The sequence below is a fragment of the Mustelus asterias genome, chromosome 2, assembly GCF_964213995.1.
Source record: "Mustelus asterias chromosome 2, sMusAst1.hap1.1, whole genome shotgun sequence".
In the NCBI taxonomy this organism is placed as follows: domain Eukaryota; kingdom Metazoa; phylum Chordata; class Chondrichthyes; order Carcharhiniformes; family Triakidae; genus Mustelus; species Mustelus asterias.
The window spans coordinates 56524858-56547328 of record NC_135802.1 but is presented as its reverse complement, the minus strand read 5'-3'; the positions used below and the strand labels follow the sequence as shown (position 1 = coordinate 56547328).

General features: G+C 42.2%; 1 protein-coding gene across 1 annotated transcript in view; it reads left to right on the top strand.

Annotated features, from left to right (window-relative positions):
- dnah5l (dynein, axonemal, heavy chain 5 like) overlaps positions 1–22471 on the top strand; it is a 327807-nt gene that overhangs the window by 195117 nt on the left and 110219 nt on the right. Inside the window, exons 58-61 of the mRNA XM_078200347.1 lie at positions 1844–2011; positions 2633–2851; positions 4600–4776; positions 14117–14311. Of these exons, the coding sequence (XP_078056473.1) occupies positions 1844–2011; positions 2633–2851; positions 4600–4776; positions 14117–14311 (759 nt within the window). The remainder of the gene's footprint in view (positions 1–1843; positions 2012–2632; positions 2852–4599; positions 4777–14116; positions 14312–22471) is intronic.

Here is a 22471-nt window from a genome sequence, read left to right as displayed (position 1 = left end):
AAATATCACTGAATATCACATATAGGTGAGTCTATCAGATTCCGAGAGATGGAGAGAGAGAGGGAGAATGCAGCTAAAGGCCAAACATCTCTGTGGTTCACTGTACTGGAATGCAGGTGGAAGCTCAAGCTTGGATTGAAAAGGCCATATTTGTGAAGTGTTAAGGATACAAGATTTGCTGAGCTTGCATTAGGGAAGATCTCCTGTAGTACTATTACCATGAAGGACAGTTCTGGGATTAGAAGTTATTGAGAAAGGAAGTGGACAGAAGTAAACCCTCAGGAGTTAAGAATCAATGTGGATTGATTCTGGGAAAATTAAATGTCTGTTCAAAGCCAGTGTAATGTATACCTGTGAATTGCATTTTTTTTGGTTGTGGTAAAAATAAAAAGGGGATATTCCATTTTGTGGCTTAAAGTGTAAATTGCCTACAAAGAGACTGTTTAGTTAATATTGCTTTTAGTCTTTCATTACAGTAAACATCTTAAAAATATTAATTTTGTGTAATTCTTTCAGCTATTTACTGGAAGTTCTAATTTCTTTTTTAATAGTCTCACATGAATCATAAAATAATTCATGGAGTGAATGCAGTATATGATTCATCATAAAATCTGGAGGGAGTATCCAATCTCACTCCTTAGAGAAACACACCACTTTTATCTAGCCTTCGGATGCTCTGGTTTCCTCTCACAATTGGAAAGCTGTGCTGGTTACGTGCATTGGCCATGCTAAATTTTCCCTCATTGTACCTGAGCAGGCACCTGAGTGTGGCGACCGGGGCATTTTCACAGTTACTTCATTGCAGTGTTAATGTAAGCCTACTTGTGACACTAATAAAACAAATTAGGAACAGAAAGTACACCTGTATATGGGTTTTTGGGAAGGAGAACTGGCAACTTTAAGTCAGTGACAAAGGTCCCAGATGCAGTGCCCGCAATAGTACGGGTGCTCTTTTGACCCTGGGAACTTTGGTGGAGTATGTAGCTGAGTAGACCTGGTTGGGTGCATCTTGCTGCCTATACCCATTAGATTTTCAGGTCCATAGATATTAACAGCGCATATAACCACTCATATCCTAGAGTTCTCTCCTGGCAGGAGAATCAGAATTCTAGCCAGGAAAAATAAATATCTCCCTCCTGCCCCACATCTTCATCTGTCACAGCTTACCCTCTGATTTCAGCCTCTCTGCTGTTTGCCATTCAGCATTTTCTCTTTTGCTTTCAGATTCCAACATCCGCAATAATTTGCTTTTACGAAATAAATAGAGTGATTTTCCTGGTCTGGTGCAGGGCTGTATCGGGTCATTCTGACACATCCTGTAAAAACCGCTGCCGTTTGGGGTGTGCTGTCGGTGGGACCGGAAATTCCTACCAGTGTGAATGGCCAGAAAACTCTGACCAATAAATAGATTTCCAACCATTAATTTAAATGGATGTGAAATTGAAAAGGCACCCTTATGGGCATGTGGCAATCAGATCAGCAATGATCTTATCAAATGGCAGAATTGTATGTTTGCATGCATGTTCCTAGCTAATATTAAATCTAGAAACAAATAGAATCTCAAAAAAATGTTCATTCATGAATAACCATTGCATGTCCTTTCAATATTTAATAATTGTGCTGTTCTCTAATTCAGCTAAGCAGTGTGAAACGTCATATGTGATGATGTTTTATACTATTGCGATTATATATGACTGTCAAAAATACTTCATTTTAGTGGAATCAAACGTTCCATTGCCAATGAGATGTTCTGTTTGCATTCATTTTCAGTCTCCATATAACTTTGTATAACCAATTAATTTACTCTGCAAAAAGGACTTAGCAGACTTTGTTTAATGTGCAGGATTCTATCACTGGAGAGGTTGTAGATTTGCTGCAACCTTACCTGGATATGGATGACTATAACCTTGAAACTGCCAAGAAGGTGTGTGGCAACGTTGCAGGCCTATGTTCGTGGACCAAGGCCATGGCAAGCTTTTTTGATATTAATAAAGAAGTGCTTCCACTGAAGGTATAATATCAGTATTAAATTGCACAACTTATGACTAATGTACAATGCTATGTGAAATAATTTGACCGGCAATTTGCTTCCTATAAAAGTTTTTGGATGATTGATTTTATGTTGCTATTCACTGGAGAAATAATATCTTGCTGCTTCGAAAGCTTTTTATTGTAAGCTATGACCTGCTTCCAATTTCTTTGTCTGGATTATGCTGCATTTGTATGCCAATGTGTATGCAAAAATATAGAGAGAGAATGCATATGAGATGGCCTCTGTAAACAGAGGAAGTCCACTCTATGTATGAGCATCCTCCAGCTGTGTTTGCTGTAATTGGGTGCAATATTTGGTTGTTTTATCATGTGCTCCAAATTCGGCTATTAAGCTGAATATTTATGCTTATATGCAAATCAGGAATTTTTCTCAAAACTCAACTCTAAAGACCTGATTATTTTATTGTAAATGTGACTGTGTTAATGAAAGTCTAATGGTTTTAATTTACATTTTATGTGAAATACTAAGTGAGCAGTTAATGGATTTTAACATGCCGGCAGAAATTTAAGTACCCCAACTGAGATATAGTTTGCTTTGTTCACACTGTTTATTTACTTTGATGCGTCTATTTGCAAAAAGGCAAATCTGACTCTGCAAGAGGCCCGATTAGTTGTTGCCAAGGAGGAATTACACAATGCCCAGGTACAGCTTGATGACAAGCAGCGAGAGCTGGATGAAGTGCAGGCCATGTATGATGCCGCTATGTCAGAAAAACAAACACTACTTGATGATGCAGAAGCCTGCAGGAAGAAAATGAATAATGCCACTGCCCTCATTGAAGGCCTTGGGGGTGAAAAGGTAAAACTAAATTCACCTTAAACCCAATAATAACATTCAGTAAGGACCATTTGTTGAATCTGGACAAATATTAAATTGTTATGTATAAATTTAATATAGTTACCACAGAATCAAGTAAAAACCAGCGAGGGGAGGTGGTGCTTGGGCTGGTAGAGCGTGGGAGGGGCGGAGGAATATTCAATTGCTGAGGTATACGCCATGCAGGAAGCCCGAAAAATGGGGGACGCCGGGGGCCCATCTCTAGCCAGATCCAGAAACCCCCGGCCCGCATTCTCACCTCTGGATCTCTCCGTGATCTTGGCCTCTGGTGGGTGCGCAGCTGACAACTGCCATCACTCTTGGTGGCGCTGATGAGCAATGGACAGCTGCTGATCCCTGCTTGGCTCTCGGAGGGTGGTATTTCTGTCCCTGGGTCCTAAATCTCAGGAAAGGCCCCCTGCTGGCCAGTTTAGCATCAGAGTGGCACTTAATGCAACAGGCCTTTCCCAACAGAGGTGATACAGTGCTTTTGCCAGCTCTTCAGCTGGCAGGCAGGACCCCAGTTGCTGGATTAAATTCCTCACCTTTCATGCTGATGTTCAGGCAGCAGAACCTGAACAGTCTGCTGAGAACTCTTCAGCCCTTTCTCCTCCGCCATTTTCCAGTGGCTTCTGCTATGGTGTACATGTTCTCTGTTTATTCTCCAAGTGTGATATTTTTGAAGGCTGGGCTTGCACATCACAAAGGTCCAAACAAGCAAGAGCTTTATTGGAAAGGTGTTAACAGCCTGTTCAGATAGACTGCCCATTTGCCTGCACAAACGGCTGATGACATCATCAGGATGTCACATGATCGGTCTCTTAAAGCGCCCTTGTTCCAACTCAGAATGTGAATGCACAGAAGTCATTCTGTATCCCAAGAAGTTTGCTACTAGTACATCCTGCCGGTTTATGCCAAAACCATGATGTCAGCAAAAAGTCTGGCAGGACTTGCTACATCATTTCCTGTAGACTTTTACAACTTCAAATCATAGAACAAAATGACAAACATTTGTACAATTTAAGCAGCACCCAAGAAGAAATCAACCAGAAACTAACCTGTGTGTAATTACTGCCTGCTACCTGCTCTGTGTACTTCACTGAGGGCGCAGATAAATGCCCTCACCAACATGGCATCCAGTGCAATTCAGCCCACAAGTGTGTGCAGACATCATAGGTTGAATGTGGGAGCTCTCAGAGCATTTATTGTGCCCAATAAATGGACTCAAGCAATCCCAATTTCTCACGAACAAGTTGAATGGAAACGATCCAGGTAGCTAAATCAGACAATTATCACAACTTAAACAATGTCAGTAGCTGCAATACAATTGGAAAGTTTGGATGGTTATGTAGATCCTTCAGCTTTGCTCCTATAGTTCAGAACATTGCTCAATCTCTTCGAACTCTCGCTCAGATTTTGGAATACTACGACTGACAGCATATTAATTAGGCCCAGCACCTAAAATCACCATGACCTCATGCCATGAACCAAAATCAGTGGTTCCCCATTGGAAACTTGTTGTCAGTTAAAATCCTGTCCAATATCTGTAAACAGGCAGCTATATGAAACATTCCCATTTACTGAAGTGTGGGGACATTTATCAATACTGGTATTAAAGGTAGACACAATTAATAAAATATAGAGCTGAACTTTGGAATTAAAAATGTAAATAAAGTTGGAAAGCAATTCAGTGAAGCCATTTAATATTATTTTCTTTGACAATGCCGCAGATTCGGTGGACAGAAAGCAGTAAACTTTTCCAGGATCAGATTATTCGATTAGTGGGTGATGTGTTGCTGGCCACCGGATTCCTCTCCTACTCTGGCCCATTTAATCAGGAATACAGGAACCTTTTGATTCAAATATGGAAAGAGGAGATGAGCAGCAACAATATTCCATATAGTGATGTGAGTGAATGTTTAGAAACGAAAAATTCTTCTGTTTTATTAAATTGAATTAAGTTTAAGTTTATTTATTAGTGACATCAATAGGCTTACATTAACACTGCAATGAAGTTACTGTGAAAATCCCCTAGTTGTCACACTCCGGCGCCTGTTCGGGTACACTGAGGGAGAATTAAGCACGGCCAATCCGCCTAACCAGCACGTCTTTTGGACTGTGGGAGGAAACCAGAGCACCCAGAGGAAACCGAAGCAAACATGGGGAGAGTGTGCAGACTCTGCACAGACAGTGACCCAAGCTGAGTCCCTGGTGCTGTGAGCAGCAGTGCTGCCCCTTCTTTGTGCCGCCTCAGTAACCGAATAATCCAGTTGCATTTACCAAATAATTGAAGTTGAAATATTAAAAGCATAGAATTAGGTTACCAATTTGCCACCTGAGCATAAAAGGGATCCGTTGTCCATTTTAGAAACAATTTCAATGGAAGTGAACATCAGTTAATTCCCATTTTGGGAGGCTGACCTCCAATACCCCTTTGTACCCCTGGGCATCATGTTAAAAATCTTGCCCACTAAACTTTTCTGACATCTTAGAAAAACTGGTACGTTTTGCGAAGTAGAATAATTCAAAATTGTAGCGTGTTTAAATGTTTTAAATTATTCCCAGATCTGGGTGGGGGGTGGTGGGCCCAGTGGCAGATGACAGGAAAAGGTTGATAGGAATGGATAATGATGGGGAAGATTAATGAGTCTCATTGCTTTTGGGACTAATAAGCGATGCTGTTTAATTCCTGAGCCCAACCAGCATATAGAGCCCGAGAGAGAGCTGTAAAATAAATAAGCCATTTCTGAAGAGTTGTCCTCATGATTTGGTTTCAAACACTGTAGGATCATTATAATTACAGCTATTGCTGTAAGCAGGAGCAGATTATCAAGAGAAATAGGAAAGCAAATGTAAAAACATTTTTATCATTAATCAGCCTATTGCTTTATTCTTTTGCAATCATATCCTTCCCAACCTGTATTTTGCCATCTTTGATTTCTCTGTGCATTTTTTTGTAATCTTTGATTCTGTCTTTCTCACTTTTCTTTATTATCGTAGTCAGGATAGAATTGTTCAGGGCAACAGGATTGGATTTTATTCTCCCCCTGCCAGAGGATTTGAAGGTGATGTGATTCATAAAATCCAGTATGTGACATTCCCATCGCCTGCCCATCCACCTCTAATCCCCCAATAGAACCATAGAACCATAGAAAATTACAGCTCAGTAACAGGCCTTTTGGCCCTTCTTGTCTGTGCCGAACCATTTTTTGCCTAGTCCCACTGACCTGCACTTGGACCATATCCCTCCACACCCCTCTCATCCATGAACCCGTCCAAGATTTTCTTAAATGTTAAAAGTGACCCCGCATTTACCACTTTATCCGGCAGCTCATTCCACACTCCCACCACTCTCTGCGTGAAGAAGCCCCCCCTAATATTCCCTTTAAACTTTTCTCCTTTCACCCTTAACCCATGCCCTCTGGTCTTTTTCTCCCCTAGCCTCAGCGGAAAAAGCCTGCTTGCATTCATTCTATCTATACCCATCAAAATCTTATACACCTCTATCAAATCTCCCCTCAATCTTCTACGCTCCAGGGAATAAAGTCCCAACCTATTCAATCTCTCTCTGTAACTCAGCTTCTCAAGTCCCGGCAACATCCTTGTGAACCTTCTCGGCACTCTTTCAACCTTATTTACATCCTTCCTGTAACTAGGTGACCAAAACTGTACACAATACTCCAAATTTGGCCTCACCAATGCCTTATATCACCTTACCATAACACTCCAACTTTTATACTCGATACTCCGATTTATAAAGGCCAATGTACCAAAGGCACTCTTTACGACCCTATCCACCTGTGACATCACTTTTAGGGAATTCTGTACCTGTATTCCCAGATCCCTCTGTTCAACTGCACTCTTCAGAGTCCTACCATTTACCCTGTACGTTCTACTTTGGTTTGTCCTTCCAAAGTGCAATATCTCACACTTGTCTGCGTTAAATTCCATTTGCCATTTTTCAGCCCATTTTTCTAGTTGGTCCAAATCCCTCTGCAAGCTTTGAAAACCTTCCTCACTATCCACTACACCCCCAATCTTTGTATCATCAGCAAACTTGCTGATCCAATTTACCACATTATCATCCAGATCATTGATATAGATGACAAACAACAATGGACCCAACACCGATCCCTGCGGCACACCACTAGTCACAGGCCTCCACTCAGAGAAGCAATCCTCCACAACCAGCATCTGGCTTCTTCCATTGAGCCAGTGTCTAATCCAATTTACTACCTCCCCATGTATACCTAGCGACTGAACCTTCCTAAGTAACCTCCCATGAGGGACCTTGTCAAAGGCCTTGCTGAAATCCAGGTAGACAACATCCACCGCCTTCCCTTCATCCACTTTCCTGGTAACCTCCTCGAAAAACTCTAATAGATTGGTCAAACATGACCTGCCACACATAAAGCCATGTTGACTCTCCCTAATAAGTCCCTGTCTATCCAAATATTTATAGATCCTATCCCTTATCACACCTTCCAATAACTTGCCTACCACCGACGTCAAACTTACTGGCCTATAATTTCCCGGATTTCTTTTGGAACCTTTTTTAAACAACGGAACAACATGAGCCACCCTCCAATCATCCGGCACCTCCCCCGTGAATACTGACATTTTAAATATGTCTGTCAGGGCCCCTGCAAGTTCAACACTAGCTTCCCTCAAGGTCCGTGGGAATACCCTGTCCGGTCCTGGGGATTTATCCACTCTGATTTGCCTCAAGACAGCGAGCACCTCCTCCCCTTTAATCTGTAAAGGTTCCATGACCTCCCTACCTGTTTGCCCTATTTCCGTAGACTCCATGTCCGTTTCCTCAGTAAATACGGATGCAAAAAAACCATTTAGTATCTCCCCCATCTCTTTTGGTTCCATACACAGTCTACCACTCTGGTCTTCAAGAGGACCAATTTTATCCCTCACTATCATTTTGCTCCTAACATACCTATAGAAGCTCTTTGGATTTTCCTTCACTCTGTCTGCCAAAGCAACCTCATGTCTTCTTTTAGCCCTCCTGATTTCCCTCTTAAGTAGCTTCTTGCACTTTTTATACTCCTCGAGCATCTGATCTGTTCCTTGCTGCCTGTACATTTCATACAACTCTCTCTTCCTCTTAATCAGTGTTACAATCTCCCTCGAGAACCAAGGTTCCTTATTCCTATTTACTTTGCCTTTAATCCTGACAGGAACATACAAACTCTGCACTCTCAAAATTTCTCCTTTGAAGGCCTCCCACTTTCCATTTACATCCTTACCAGAGAACAGCCTGTGCCAATCCACACTTCCCAGATCCCTTCTCATTTCATCAAATTTGGCCTTTTTCCAGTTCAGAACTTCAACCCGAGGACCAGATCTATCCTTATCCATGATCAGGTTGAAACTAATGGCATTATGATCACTGGATCCAAAGTGTTCCCTCACACTCACATCCATCACCTGCCCTAACTCATTTCCCAATAGGAGATCCAATATCGCATCCTCTCTAGTTGGCACCTCTATATACTGATGTAGAAAATTCTCCTGAACACATTTTACAAACTCTACCCCATCTAAACCTTTAACAGTATGCGAGTCCCAATCTATATGTGGAAAATTAAAATCCCCTACGATCACAACTTTGTGTTTCTTGCAGTTGTCAGCTATCTCTCCGCTGATTTGCTCCTCCAATTCTCGCTGACTATTGGGTGGTCTATAATACAACCCCATTAACGTGGTCATACCTTCCTTGTTTCTCAGCTCCAATCTGTATGAAATTTTACTAGGTAGAGGGAGGGGTGGAGGGTTTAAGTGCTGATGGCTAGGGTGGCCTGTTTGCCCTTTGCCCTAATGAAATGGCCATTTAAGGACCTCATCCCACCCTCACCACTATTTTATCTGTGGCAGGAGAAGGCCCATGCTAATTTCCAGCTTGCACACTCATTCCAAACTGCTAAAATCTTTTTTTCATCCTGTTTGGTGGAGCTGTACAAAGCACCATTGTTCTAGTCATGTTTTCATGAGGCTGAAAATATTGTTTGTTATTTCAAATTGTGTTATAATCTCAATGGACACTAGTAACTTTTAAAAAGGCATTCAAACTCTCAACATTATTAAGTAAAAGAATTACACCATAGGATTTCATTTTTTAAACAAAATGTATTTTGCAGTACAGGAGTTAAACAAAGCAAGCACGATAAACAACACTGGATGGGATTTTCTGGCCCCAACACCAGCAGGAATCTTCGCAGGCAGCATGGGAAAAATTGGAGAGCTGATGACTTTTAACAGCTCTCCAAATTTTCCCTTCCTGCCCTTGATGATGCCGTAAGAAGTTTAACAACACCAGGTTAAAGTCCAACAGGTTTGTTTGATAGCCACACTGTGGCTTTTGCTACCAAATAAACCTGTTGGACTTTAACCTGGTGTTGTTAAACTTCTTTCTGTGTTTATCCCAGTCCAACGCCGGCATCTCCATATCATGACTTGATGATGCCTACCAGTGATGGGGCCAGAAAATTCTGCCTACTATATTTTGTAAACAATTACCTTACACCCAATAATCTCAACGTTCCTTGTTGTACTTTTATTTCTGCACACGTAATATACTTTCGGAATCTTGATTCCTTCATTTCTCCTGGATCAAAGCAAGGTGTGTCACAGCTCTCAGGAATTCACTTTGATTCTCCCCCAGTGTTTCCACTATTCTTTGGCTAGGCAAACTCTCCTGCCATACCTCATGATTGTGGACATTCTAGTTTAAGCATGAGCCTCACTGCTTTCTCACTTAATGACTCCAAGTCAGAAAACAGCTTTGGTGTCAATTAACCCTATGCCACTGGTCTACAGGTCCAGGCAGATTCTCTTTCTATAATAATAAAAAAAACAAAATACTGCGGATGCTAGAATCTGAAACAAAAACAGAAATTGCTGAAAAATCTCAGCATTGCTGAAAAATCAGACAATCGAGCCAACAGGATATCCTGACTCAAAATGTTGGCTCGATTCTCTGTCCACAGATGCTGTCAGATTTTCTCTCTGCTTGTCTCAAAGCTGCTAGCAGGCTTCAACTGACTGCCTCTGAGATAAATCACGCAGGTAACTCCAAAACCAAGAGAAAAAAGCCTCCTAGCAATCTATCCCAATGCAATGAGATTTAAACAAAGTATCTCCAATTCCTAAACCTTCCCTTTGTTCCTGGAAACAATATGAACAATTTAAACCCCTTATTGAATGCTGCATGCATCTCAATTCCATCAGTAAACTCAGAAAGGGGCCACTCGTGTTTAGTGTTTTCCCACTTCCAACTTGGAACTTATGAATTAACCATAGGCCATTCTTTGAATTGCAATTACTTCAGGTTTGTTTACAAGCTTCACACTGGATGTTTTCATTCATCTTACGTTTAAACATTTCAATCCCCAAACTAAAAAATTATATTCCTAAAAGATATGAATCATGAATTACATATTCACAACACAGGCTTGTAATTAAATCCCCACACAACAGAGTTCAGCTAAGTTTATTATTCCTGTTTAGATGCCCACTGGAGTCTTTCTTTGAAAGTAGATGGGGAGATAATGTTCAGTATCTTTGTTGACACCTCACAAGACCTGGCATAGCAAATTTAACCTGGTGTTGTGAGACTTCTTACATAGCAAAAAAACCCATTGTATATGTAGCCTATTATTATGCCCAGCAAGATAATTTAACAGTACTGAGGTTTAACAGAAAATTGAAAACATATGTATGAATGAAGCAATTGTGTTTATTTGATTTTTCTCCCATTCCCTCTCTTCAAAGAAAGAAATTGCAATTCTGTTGAATATAGGCCAGAACTTATTATTTTGTTTAATCATTTAGGGATGTAGGCTTCACTGGCTAGGCCAGCATTCATTGCCCATCCCTAGTTGCCCTTGAGAAGGTGAGGGTGGGCTGCCTTCTTAAACTGCTGTGGTCCCTGAGGTGTAGGTACACTCTCAGTGCTGTTAGAGAGTTCCAGGATTTTGACCAGTGACAGTGAAGGAATGAAGTGGAAATGCCAGCATTGGACTGGGGTAAGCATAGTAAGTAGTCTCACAACACCAGGTTAAAGTCCAACAAGTTTATCTGGTATCACAAGCTTTCAGAGCACTGCTCCTTCATCAGGTGATGGACTTTATCCTGGTGCTGTGAGACTTCTTACAGTGAAGGAATGGTGATATATTTCCAAGACAGGATGGTGAGTGACTTGGAGGGGAACTTTGAGGTGGTGGTGTTTTCAGGTATCTGCTGCTTTTGTCCTTTTAGATGGTAGCTGCTATGAGTTTTGAAGGTATTGCCTAAGGAGTCTGGGTGAGTTCCTGCCTTTGCTGCCAATCTCCTTCCCCTGCAACCCCTGCCCCATAACCTTTGACCCACCATCAATCACCTGTAGCTTGGGATTCAGGAATGAGGGAAGGTGGCAGAGGCAGAACAGGTACAAACCAGTGCTGGCATCCACTGATGGGCACATATTAATGACATCAGTGGAAGAGACCACGCATGTACCAATGGGCACAGCGCACAAGCGCAACAGCTCCTGGCCGATTGACATCAGGCATTATTATGCAGGGAAGAAGGATTCTTACTCAGTTGGTTAAACGAGTTAAGTGGTGTTCCCCAGGGATCTGCACTGAGCCCTCAATTTTTCATCACATTTATTGTTGATGGAGGAGTAGAGAGTTGTATAACTGAGTTTGCAGAAGGCACTAAATTGGGAGGCACAGCAAACAGCTCAGGTTGGAGCTGGAAGTTATAAAGAGGCAGATTAAGTGAGTGGACAAAACTGTGCAAATGGACATCATTGCTGGCAAGTGTGAAGTCATCTGCATTTGATCTAAGAGTGACAAATCAGAGTGTTTCTTAAATGGTGAGAAACCAGGACCATGTGAAATTTAGAGAGGAGCAAAGAAATTTAGATGTCTTTATACAGAAATCACTAAAAGCCACTGGACAGGTACAAAAAACTACTAAATTTCTAATGGATGCTGACCTATCTTTCAAAAGGAACAGGAACCTAAAAAGGAGAAATATTTACTTCTGCTGTGTCAATCCTCAGGAAGGATATATTGACCATGAAACAAATTCCCTAGCACGGTACCAGACGTAATGGGTTAAAATATGAGAACAGGTTGCTTAACCTGGCTTATATTCCCTGGAGAATGGAACTTTGAAAAGTGATCCAACTGATATGTTTCAAATGAAATGATTGACAAGGTCGATACATTAAAAAAATTTCCTCTGGTGGAGTCCAGGACAAGGGGCTCAATCTTAAAATTAGAGCCAAACAATTCAGGAAGCACATCTTCATACCATGGGTAGTGGAAAATCTGGGACTTGTTCCTCCAAAAGCCTGTGATTAATGAGTAAATTGTAAGACTGAGATTTAAATTGAAGTTTGTAAGACTGAGATTGAATCTTTTTTTTAAGTTAAGAATAACAAGGGAGCTAAGATGGGCGAATGGAGTTCAATTACAGATCAACCACAATATAACTGAGTGCAAAACAGACTCAAGGGGCAGAATTGCCTTTTCTTGTTCATTTGCAAAAATGTTTATTTTCAGCCCCAGTTTCTGTCCAGCAAATCAATGTGATTATGAGCGTTTTCTATGGCCTTGTTATATTTGTTCAAATAGATGTTCAGTTGAAGCTTCTTGTGAAACCAACAGATAGTAATTTAAATTTCTTTGGGCTTTGGCTGCTGTTGATCAGTTATCATTTTTTTCAAGTTGGCAGTACTGTCTGGAATTTTTAAGAAAGAGTTAGTCAGGCTAGATGGCTTATACACAAAACACAATGGATGGCTTACATTGTTGTTGCAGAAGAAGAGAAATGGAAGAATCATACTTTATCATGTCAGGCATGGACTATTTATTAATTTCTATTACAATGAAAAATTAATTAAGTTTTATTACTGTAAGATCATATGCTGTATTAGTGGTATTATTTATTTATTCTGTTACTTAATATATTTGTTTAACAGTTCAAGCACAAGAAAAGTGTACTGATGTTCTGCTGCATTACTACGACATAGACAGAAACAATAGCTGAAATAATCGAAAAAAGTTCTTTATCCATTACTCAAACATGCTGTGAATCATTTCTAGAAATTTGGGAAAGTGGATGTATTCTCTGGGATATAGGGAGGCTTTTAGGGTCGGACAGAGGGAGGACAAGTCCCCTTTTCTTCTTGCTCTGCCACTTTTCGTTCAGCTCAAGTCCAACCCTTGTTACCCCTTGTGATGCCTTGCCCTTATATTGTGGCTTGTTGTCTTCTTGTCCCGTGGAGGTTTTCCATTTTTATCCATGTTAGTCTTTTTTTTGTGCAGAGTGGTGGATGTGGGGGGTATTTGTGTTGTGGGGGAAAAAGGGTGTTGTTTTGTTCGTGGGGGGGAAGGAAAAACTTGAGGAGGTAAAGAGGGAGCCTGAGGTGGGGGGGAAGGGGGGTGGGGGAGGGGAGGGGGGGCTTGTGCAGCAAGAGCAGTCTGAAACGCAGCTCAAAAATATCTTCAATATAGGACATCCAAAAACATCAAAATTGGTTTGCGTCAGGTTGGATTCTCAGAAGCTGTTTTATCATTTGAGAGATCAGGAGTGCAATTCACTTCTGCAACAGGGGAGAAGAAACGAGCAAGCCACACCAATCATCACTATACATACTGAACAGCTAGTTCCAGAACAAACTGGCAAGGATCTGACAATAGACTTCACCCCTATTCAGGCCAGTGTGTTGGAAACCAAATGAAAATGAGAGATTTCTATTAGAGTCATAGAGTCATAGAGGTTTACAGCATGGAAACAGGCCTTTCGGCCCAACTTGTCCATGCCGCCCTTTTTTTTTTAAACCTCTAAACTAATCCCAATTGCCCACATTTGGCCCATATCCCTCTATACCCATCGTACCCATGTAACTATCTAAATGCTTTTTAAAAGACAAGATTGTACCCGCCTCTACTACTGCCTCTGGCAGCTTTTTGCTTTTAAAATTGATTTGGAAGCAGGCAGCAAAGCTGGCCATTTTTGGATTATATATAATTCTGTGAAGCAGCAATCATTGCAAAAATATTTTCTTTTGCTTCTGCTTATCCATTGTATCCTACCATTGCTTTCAAGACTACATGAAACGAAAGCAGTCTTATAAATAAGTATCATTGTTCATTTTCTATGAGCCTATTCATGACTTTAGACAAATGATTACAACATTGAGTTGCAGAACCTTTAACAGTTTTCATTCATTTTCACCTTCAGGACATCAACCTAATCAATATGTTGGTTGATAATGCTACAATTGGTGAATGGAACCTCCAGGGGCTTCCAAGTGATGATCTGTCAATCCAGAATGGTATCATAGTAACCAAAGCAACAAGGTACCCACTGCTGATTGACCCACAAGGACAAGGCAAGATCTGGATTAAAAATAAAGAAAAGAACAATGAGTTGCAGGCAAGTCTGAGAAAATGTTGTTTGTATCTTATGGGGTAGGGTTTCCACCTTGGGGTCTAATTGCTGATTCAAATTGTGCCCTAAACCACTGAGTTCCCATCAAATTGATTGGCATCTTTCCAAAGGTCAAATCTGCCAAAAATCTTATGCTTTAAAAATAATTCAGCAAAAAAATAGGACCACAAAAAACTACAAAGTGTCACGAATGAAGCCCAGTCCATCACACAAACCAGCCTCCCATCAATTGATTCTGTTTACACTTCCCGCTGCCTCGGAAAAACTGCCGGCATAATTAAGGGCCCCACGCATCCCAGACATACTCTCTTCAACCTTCTTCTGTCGGGAAAAAGATACAAAAGTCTGAGGACATGTACCAGCCAACTTGAGAACAGCTTCTTTCCTGCTGCCATCATACTTTTGAATGGGCCTACCTCGCACTAAGTTGGTCTTTCTCTACACCCTAGCTATGACTATAACACTACATTCTGCACTCTCTCCTTTCCTTATCTATGTATGGTATGCTTTGTCTGTCTAACACGCAAGAAACAATACCTTTCACTGTATACCAATACATGTGACAATAATAAATCAAATCAAATCAAAAATCCTTCCTATCATTAAAAATGATAACTTGAAGTTTGATTAAAACAGCTGATAATAGTTTATCACAAGGGTTTTTAATCAAATTTTAAATTGCAAAAATTGCTTCAGAAGAAGTCTATTTATTTTTGAGATATTCGCCTGTTTCTTAGCAAATCAAAACAAAAGTCAAATTTAAAAGCTTTTGAAATGGATTATTTAATGTTCTTGCACAAGAGCTGGTTTATTAAAGCCTCCTTGAATGCATGCAAATGAGCACAATTACTGGAAACTTTCAACAGTAATTAATTCACCCTGGGTGCTTGGCCAATGTTGTACACAGAGCCTGTACTCAGCACAATATTTCTGGGTTGCAAAAAGTCAAAATGTGCTGAACACAATTTGCCCTGAATCTTTTGTGCCTGTTCGGCTGATTTTAGCCAAGTTGTGTCAAAACAAACAACAATCAAGCAGAAACACCAGGCATATATCTTATAATTATCCCAAATTTAAAATATAAATGCTAGTGATTTAAAATAGCAAAGAATACGCCTGTCTAACACAGTGATTGCTTTCATTAAGGTAAACAGATCATTTCAATGTTTCTTTGCCAGTAATTATCCCTCAACAAGCATTATACAATGTAATTCACCTCATACAATTCATTGTTGTTTGTGGAATCTTGTTTTATGTCAGGTGGCTGTCACATTTGCCTGACATAATGGTGACTGTGCTTCAGAGCAATTAATTGCATGTCACGCTGTTTGAGATATTTCGAAGACATGATAAGGAACTGTATGAATTAAAGCCTTTGCCTTAAAAATAAAACTTTTTGTAAACTGGTATAATGGAAATATCACGAACAAGCACAGGAGGCAAGCATGCTCAGAGCACCTTAATGCTTTGTAAACATTTGGCTATTTTAAAACTATAAAAGAATAGCTGACTGATAGCTTTAGTTGCACTGCCATTACTTTCCCAGCCCCCTCTTTCTCGTACCTAAACAGCCACATGGAAAATATCTTTGAAAAGCATGACACCATGAATGCTAGATTTCTGATGTAAAAAAAGCAGAATATTCAGCAAGTCAGTCAGCTTCTGTGGAGAGTTAATGACCTGAATTTTCACCCTCGAGGTAGGTAGCGGGAGTTGGGAAAATTCCTGCCTCAGCCCACCTGCCCCGGGAGAAAGTGCCTCCAAAGGTGGAATCTTCATTGCCTTGGGTTGGGCATGGGCTGCAGTTGGGCCAGCCAACCAGGAGAGAGTTTGGAGACAACCACAGGGGCTGCTGGGAACTGAGATGACCCAGTTAGGTGCTATGGAAGTTCGAGCCACAGTTAAAATAAAAGAACAAAGGCCCTCCTGCTCTCATGCCGCACGTTCTCACACACTCCCCCTGTCCAACATGCTATCTCAGGCTTAGAATAGTATAAAGCTATGAATAATTTACATTTTCTTAAATCTTTGTTTTTCACACACCCCATTGGTACAATAGGCTCAAATGTTGCTGCACAATATAGTGGGTCAATGGGCATGGAATTTGCCATAGCTTGGCATTGAATGTTAAAGAGGCAATGGAGTGGGGTTAGGTGGAAGAGCATAGCTTGGAATGGGTGCATGAGGGTCCAAAGTGAACATATGGTGGGGAATAACTTGGCATTGGAGACATGAAAGGTGATGGGGGTGGATGGAGAGGCAAAGCTTGACATAAGGGGCATGAGAGGTCATTGGGACGGGTGTAGGATCATACTTTGGCATGGGGGCCTGAGGAGGATCTTCTCAATTTACCTTTTAAAAGGTCCGCTTATGCAACTAGGGTTAACAATTCTTCTGAGGAGTCATGAACCACGACTCTTTAAATTCTGGTCTGACTCCATGAAAATTGCAGAGGAGTAGCACATGCCTATCTCCACAATGATCAGGAGTGCTGGATGCAGGCTTTTGACAGGAACCAGTCTGCACCAATTAAATGCACTCCTGAAAATCAGACAACCTGGAAATTCTCTCATGAATTGTGGAATTGGGACCCACTTGTCATTTTTAAAGGGCTCCTAAATCATCCTGACTCAATGAAAATTCAACCCAATGGGCAGAACGTTTTCCTGTTTTTGGAGAGTATGGCAGCAGGAGGGAAAAATGGCAAGGAAGCCATTGGCCAACAAGGGGGCTTCTCTCTCATATTGCTAAACACATAGAAAAATAATTAAGAGGCAGGTCCCATGACTTTACACTGGTAGCCACGCCTTCAAATGGGAGCAGAAAAGCTCCCCTCAATATATCAGTTTGATGACCTTTTGTCAGAACTGGAAAAGTTAGAGATGCTTTAAACAAATACAAAGACAAATGAGAGAAGTGAGGAAAGTGTCCATACAGCTTTTGGAAGACCAAAAAAAAATCCCCCCTCCTTGAAATGTTTCTGGCCTCTGGGGGCAACCTACTGAGAATCAGGAATATTCTGAGAGGCAAGTTCAAAATGTTTTGACGCCTTCAAATGTAGTAGATACTGTATTGCAATTTTATTTTGTTTAGCGATTTATCACAGCGTTCTGTCCTGTAAAGACAAGTTGACAATTACATTGACAGGCTTGTGTAAGTGTCAGCATGCATTACAGTACTTTTTGTACGATCGATAAAGTGCCAAAATGCATTCAAAAGTGGAGAAAAGACTTTTGGTAAATCCTCCTGTCATGTTTGGGACAAACAGCTTTGTCTTTGAAAATAAATTTCCTGCTGTTGCAAGTTAAAATGAAATCTAAACATATGCTTCCTTTATTGGGAACAAGCAATCTGCTTTGAAATAGAAACATAGCACTATCCGTTCTTTCAACTTTTAGAGTTTTGTAGCTGCAATGTAATGTATTGACAGCTATGACAATTATGAATGTTTGGCTGAGTTCTAAAAGCTAAAATGGCTGAACGTATGCTCAGTTGGTAGCATGCTCACCAATGATTCACACAGTTCTGGGTTTGAGCCCAAAAATCAAGGCTGGTCACTTCAGTACGGAGGGAATACTGCACTGTTGGGAGTGCTGTCACTCGGATATGATGTTAAACCAAACCTACATTTGCCCTCACAATTAAATGTAACTCCTGCTCATTCTATTTATTCTTCAAGCCGTAACCCTCTCTAAGAGCAATACAATCACCGCGGGAGTTGAAACCAACCCCCATACACATGAATCTAGCTACAGGCACAGAAACATTAATTAATTTATTTTTCTGTATTCGTTCATGCGATGTGGATGTCACTGGCAAGACCAGCATTTGTTGCCCATCCCTAATTACTCTTGAACTAAGCAGTTTGCTAGGCCATTTCAGAGGGCATTGAAGAGTCAACCACATTGCTCTGGGTCTGGAGTTACATGTAGTCCAGACCAGGTAAGGACAGCAGATTTTCTTCCCTAAAGGACACTAGTGAACCAGATAGATTTTTACAACAATCGATAATGGTTCCATGGTCATCATTAGACTTTTTTTAAGTCCAGATTTTTTTTATTGAATTCAAGTTTCACCATTTGCTGTGGTTCCCAGAGCATTACCCTGAATCTATGGATTACTAATCCAGTAACAATACCACTATGCCACCGCTCCCCTTAAAAACTCACTTAAAACTACACCTTATTTCTAATGTTTACCAATACAAATATGAATTCCTTAAACTACCTTTGTTTTCCTAATGCAGGTCAGATATAATAGGTTCTTGCTTCCCACGAATACTTAAGTAGGAAACACAGCACAGAAATATTCATCGAAACCATTCTATGTCATTCCACTCAAGCCAACTCCCACCTTTCCTCATCTAAATCTACCATTATAACCCTTTATTCCCTTCTCCCTCATATGCTTAATTATATTCCTCTTAAGTGCATCAATGCTATTTTCTTCAACCATTCTCTGTGGTAGTGAGTTCCACATTCTCAACATAATAAACAGATATCATGAGAAATAAGAGCAGGAATAGGTTATTTGCCTCCTCAATCCTATTATGTCAGTCAATAAAATCAGGGTTGATTTGATACAGCCTTAAATTCCATTTTCCTGCCTGTCCCACAACACTCTTGCCTCCCTTGCCAATCAAAAGTCTGGATGCGGAGATGCCAGCGTTGGATAATGGTTGGATCTTGCAATTCTGTCTTTGCCTATATATGCCGTGTTTGTGAATCTACCTCTCCACTCACCTGATGAAGGAGCAGCGCTCCGAAAGCTCGTGATTCCAAATAAACCTGTTGGACTTTAACCTTGTGTTGTAAGACTTCTTACTGAATCAAAAGTCTGTCCAACTTGAGCCTTGAACATATTCAATGACTCAACCTGTGCTGGTGGAAGAAAATTACAAACATTAACAACCCCCTGACAGAAGAAATTCCTGCTGAACTCATGGAATCACAGAATCATAGAATCCCTACAGTGCAGAAGGAGGCCATGCGGCTCATTGAGTCTGCACTGACCACAATCCCACCCAGGCCCTATCCCTGTAACCCCACATATTTACCCTGCTAATCCTCCTGACACTAAGTTCAATTTAGCATGGCCAATCCATCTAACCTGCACATCTTTGGAGTGTGGAAGGAAACTGGAGCACCCGGAGGAAACTCATGCAGATGCAGGGAGAATGTGCAAACTCCACACAGACAGTGACCCAAGGCCGGAATTGAACCTGGGTCCCTGGTGCTGTGAGGCAGCAGTGCTAACCACTGTGTCACCATGCAACCCTTTAATATTTAAGACTCAGTCTTAAATATTTAGAAATTGTGATGTCTAGTTCTAGGTTCCTTCATAAAGGGAAACATCGGGCCCGATTTTACCATTTTTGATTTTAAGAGCTGAATCTGGGAGTGTTTCCGATCCGACTTTTTGACCCGTTTTTAGGCACCCCCATGTGCATTCTGCCTGAAAATATAACGATTCTGAATTGTGCTGCAGAAGCCTGTGGGCGGGACTTATCGCGCCCGAAACACTGCAGCTCCAATCGGAGTCTTCAACTGCATGTGCGCAGAGAAAAAACATTTGAAAAATGCTCCCCTGCCACATCGCTCCCGGGCCCAATAATGCCTCCCCACTGGCCTCCACAGACATTGCCCACCCCCACAACATAACTGTCCCCCTTATCCCCCCACCCCCAGCTACAGACCGATCACGGTCCCCTGCTCCCCTTCTCCCCCACCGATCGCACAGAGAGTTGCTGCTCCCCCCCTACCAGAGAGTCATCTGACTCGCCTCCCTCCTCCCCCCACCAGAGAGCCATCTGACCCGCCTCCCCCCCACCAGAGAGTCATCTGATCCGCCTCCCTCCCCCCCACCAGAGAGCCATCTGACCCGCCTCCCTCCTCGCCCCATCAGAGCCATCTGACTCGCCTCCCTCCCCCCACCAGAGAGCCATCTGACCCGCCTCCCCCCACCAGAGAGTCATCTGACCTGCCTCCCTACCCCCACCAGAGAGCCATCTGAGCCACCTCCCTCCCCCCCACCAGAGAGCCATCTGAGCCACCTCCCTCCCCCACACCAGAGAGCCATCTGAGCCACCTCTCTCTCCCCACACCAGAGAGCCATCTGACTCACCTCCCTCCTCCCCCCACCACCAGAGAGCCATCTGACCTGCCTCCCCCCCCCCACCAGAGAGCCATCTGACCCACCTCCCTCCCCCCCACCAGAGAGCCATTTGACCTGCCTCCCCCCCACCAGAGAGCCATCTGACCCGCCTCCCCCCCACCAGAGAGCGATCTGACCCACCTCCCTCCCCCCCCCGACCAGAGAACCATCTGACCTGCCTCCCTCCCACCTCCCTCCCCCCCCCCCCCCCCCCGACCAGAGAACCATCTGACCTGCCTCCCTCCCACCCCCCGCCCCACCACCGATCTGAGTCAGAGAGCCACTGGAAGCTCTGAACTTACCTCCTCAGAAGCTGGAGTGCTCAAATCAGGCCTTTGTGGACCATGTCTGTTTCGCGCTGAATCTGGACGGGCGAACGTGGTGGTGAAGGGGGAAATGCCAGTAATTTTGGGCGTCCAGCCCATTAAGTCAATTTAAATGCATGGAAATGCATTTAAATTGCCGTCGCACCTGTTTCGGGCGCGGTCCTGATCACGGTCAGTTTAGGCGCTTGGTAAAGGGGGAACGAGCGGGGAGGTGGGCGTGGATCGTGCGATTTGCCTCACGCCCGACTTTACCAAGTTTTCGCGCCTGAAAATGGGCGCAAGTTTATGGTAAAATTGGTCCCATCCTCGCATCCCTGTCAAGCCCCCTCAGATTCTCATATGTTGCAATAAAATCACCTTTCTTCAAAACTCTAATGAATTTAGGCCCAACTTGCTGAACCTTTCCTCATAAGACAACCATTTCATCCCAGGAGTCAGCCTCAAGAATCTTCGCTGAACTAAAATCTTTGGGTAAAATTTCTTCTGGATTGCCTAATTTTTGGTGACTATCTTATTTTAACGCCTCTAGTTAAGCTCTGTCCCACTTGAGGAAATATTCTTTCTGTATCTATGAGATCTTTCATAATTTTAAAGAACTCTGTCATATCACCCTTCTTCCTTCCTTTTTCAAGAAAAACTTCTGTCTGAACTCTCTCAAGTGCCTCCATGTCCCTTTCTTAACATGGTGACCAGAACTCCATGCAGTATTTTTAAGTGTGAACTAACCAAAGTTTGATAAAGGTGTAACAGAACTTTCAATTCTTTCCCTCGAAATAAAACCTACTGCTCAGCTTGTTTTTTTAATGACCTTACTAACTTTTGGTGCAATTTTTAGTGATTTGTGTGTCTGCAGTCAGAAATCCCTTTGTTGCTCTATTCTACCTAGCCTAGTTCCTTCCTTCCCTCACATTTATCTGTGTTGGCACAGCAAGTAGTCTCACAACACCAGGCTAAAGTCCAACAGGTTTATTTGGTAGCACGAGCTTTCGGATCACTGCTCCTTCATCAGGTGAGTCATCAGGCACTCACCTGATGAAGAGGCAATGCTCCGAAAGCTCGTGCTACAAATAAACCTGTTGGACTTTAACCTGGTGTTGTGAGACTATTTACTGTGCCTACCCCAGTCCAACGCCAGCAATTCTGGAAAGGGTAAAAATAGATAAGTCCCCTGGGCCGGATGGGATTTATCCTAGGATTCTCTGGGAGGCTAGAGAGGAGATTGCAGAGCCTTTGGCTTTGATCTTTGGGTCGTCATTGTCAACAGGAACAGTGCCAGAAGACTAGAGGATAGCAAATGTTGTCCCCTTGTTCAAGAAGGGGAGTAGGGACAACCCTGGTAATTATAGACCGGTGAGCCTTACTTCTGTTGTGGCAAAGTTTTGGAAAGGATTATAAGAGTTAGGATTTATAATCACCTAGAAAGGAATAATTTGATTAGGGATAGTCAGCACGGTTTTGTGAAGGGTAGGTCGTGCCTCACAAACCTTATTGAGTTCTTTGATGAGGTGACCAAAGAGGTGGATGAGGGTGATGCGCGATTAATTCACTCGGGAGGCTAGGACATACCCGGGAATAAAGACTTTTATTCGCAGCAAGAATAGAGCATACTGCTTAACAATACTATCCCAGACTAAGGGCCACTAGGAAGTAGCAGTGACCTTTATAC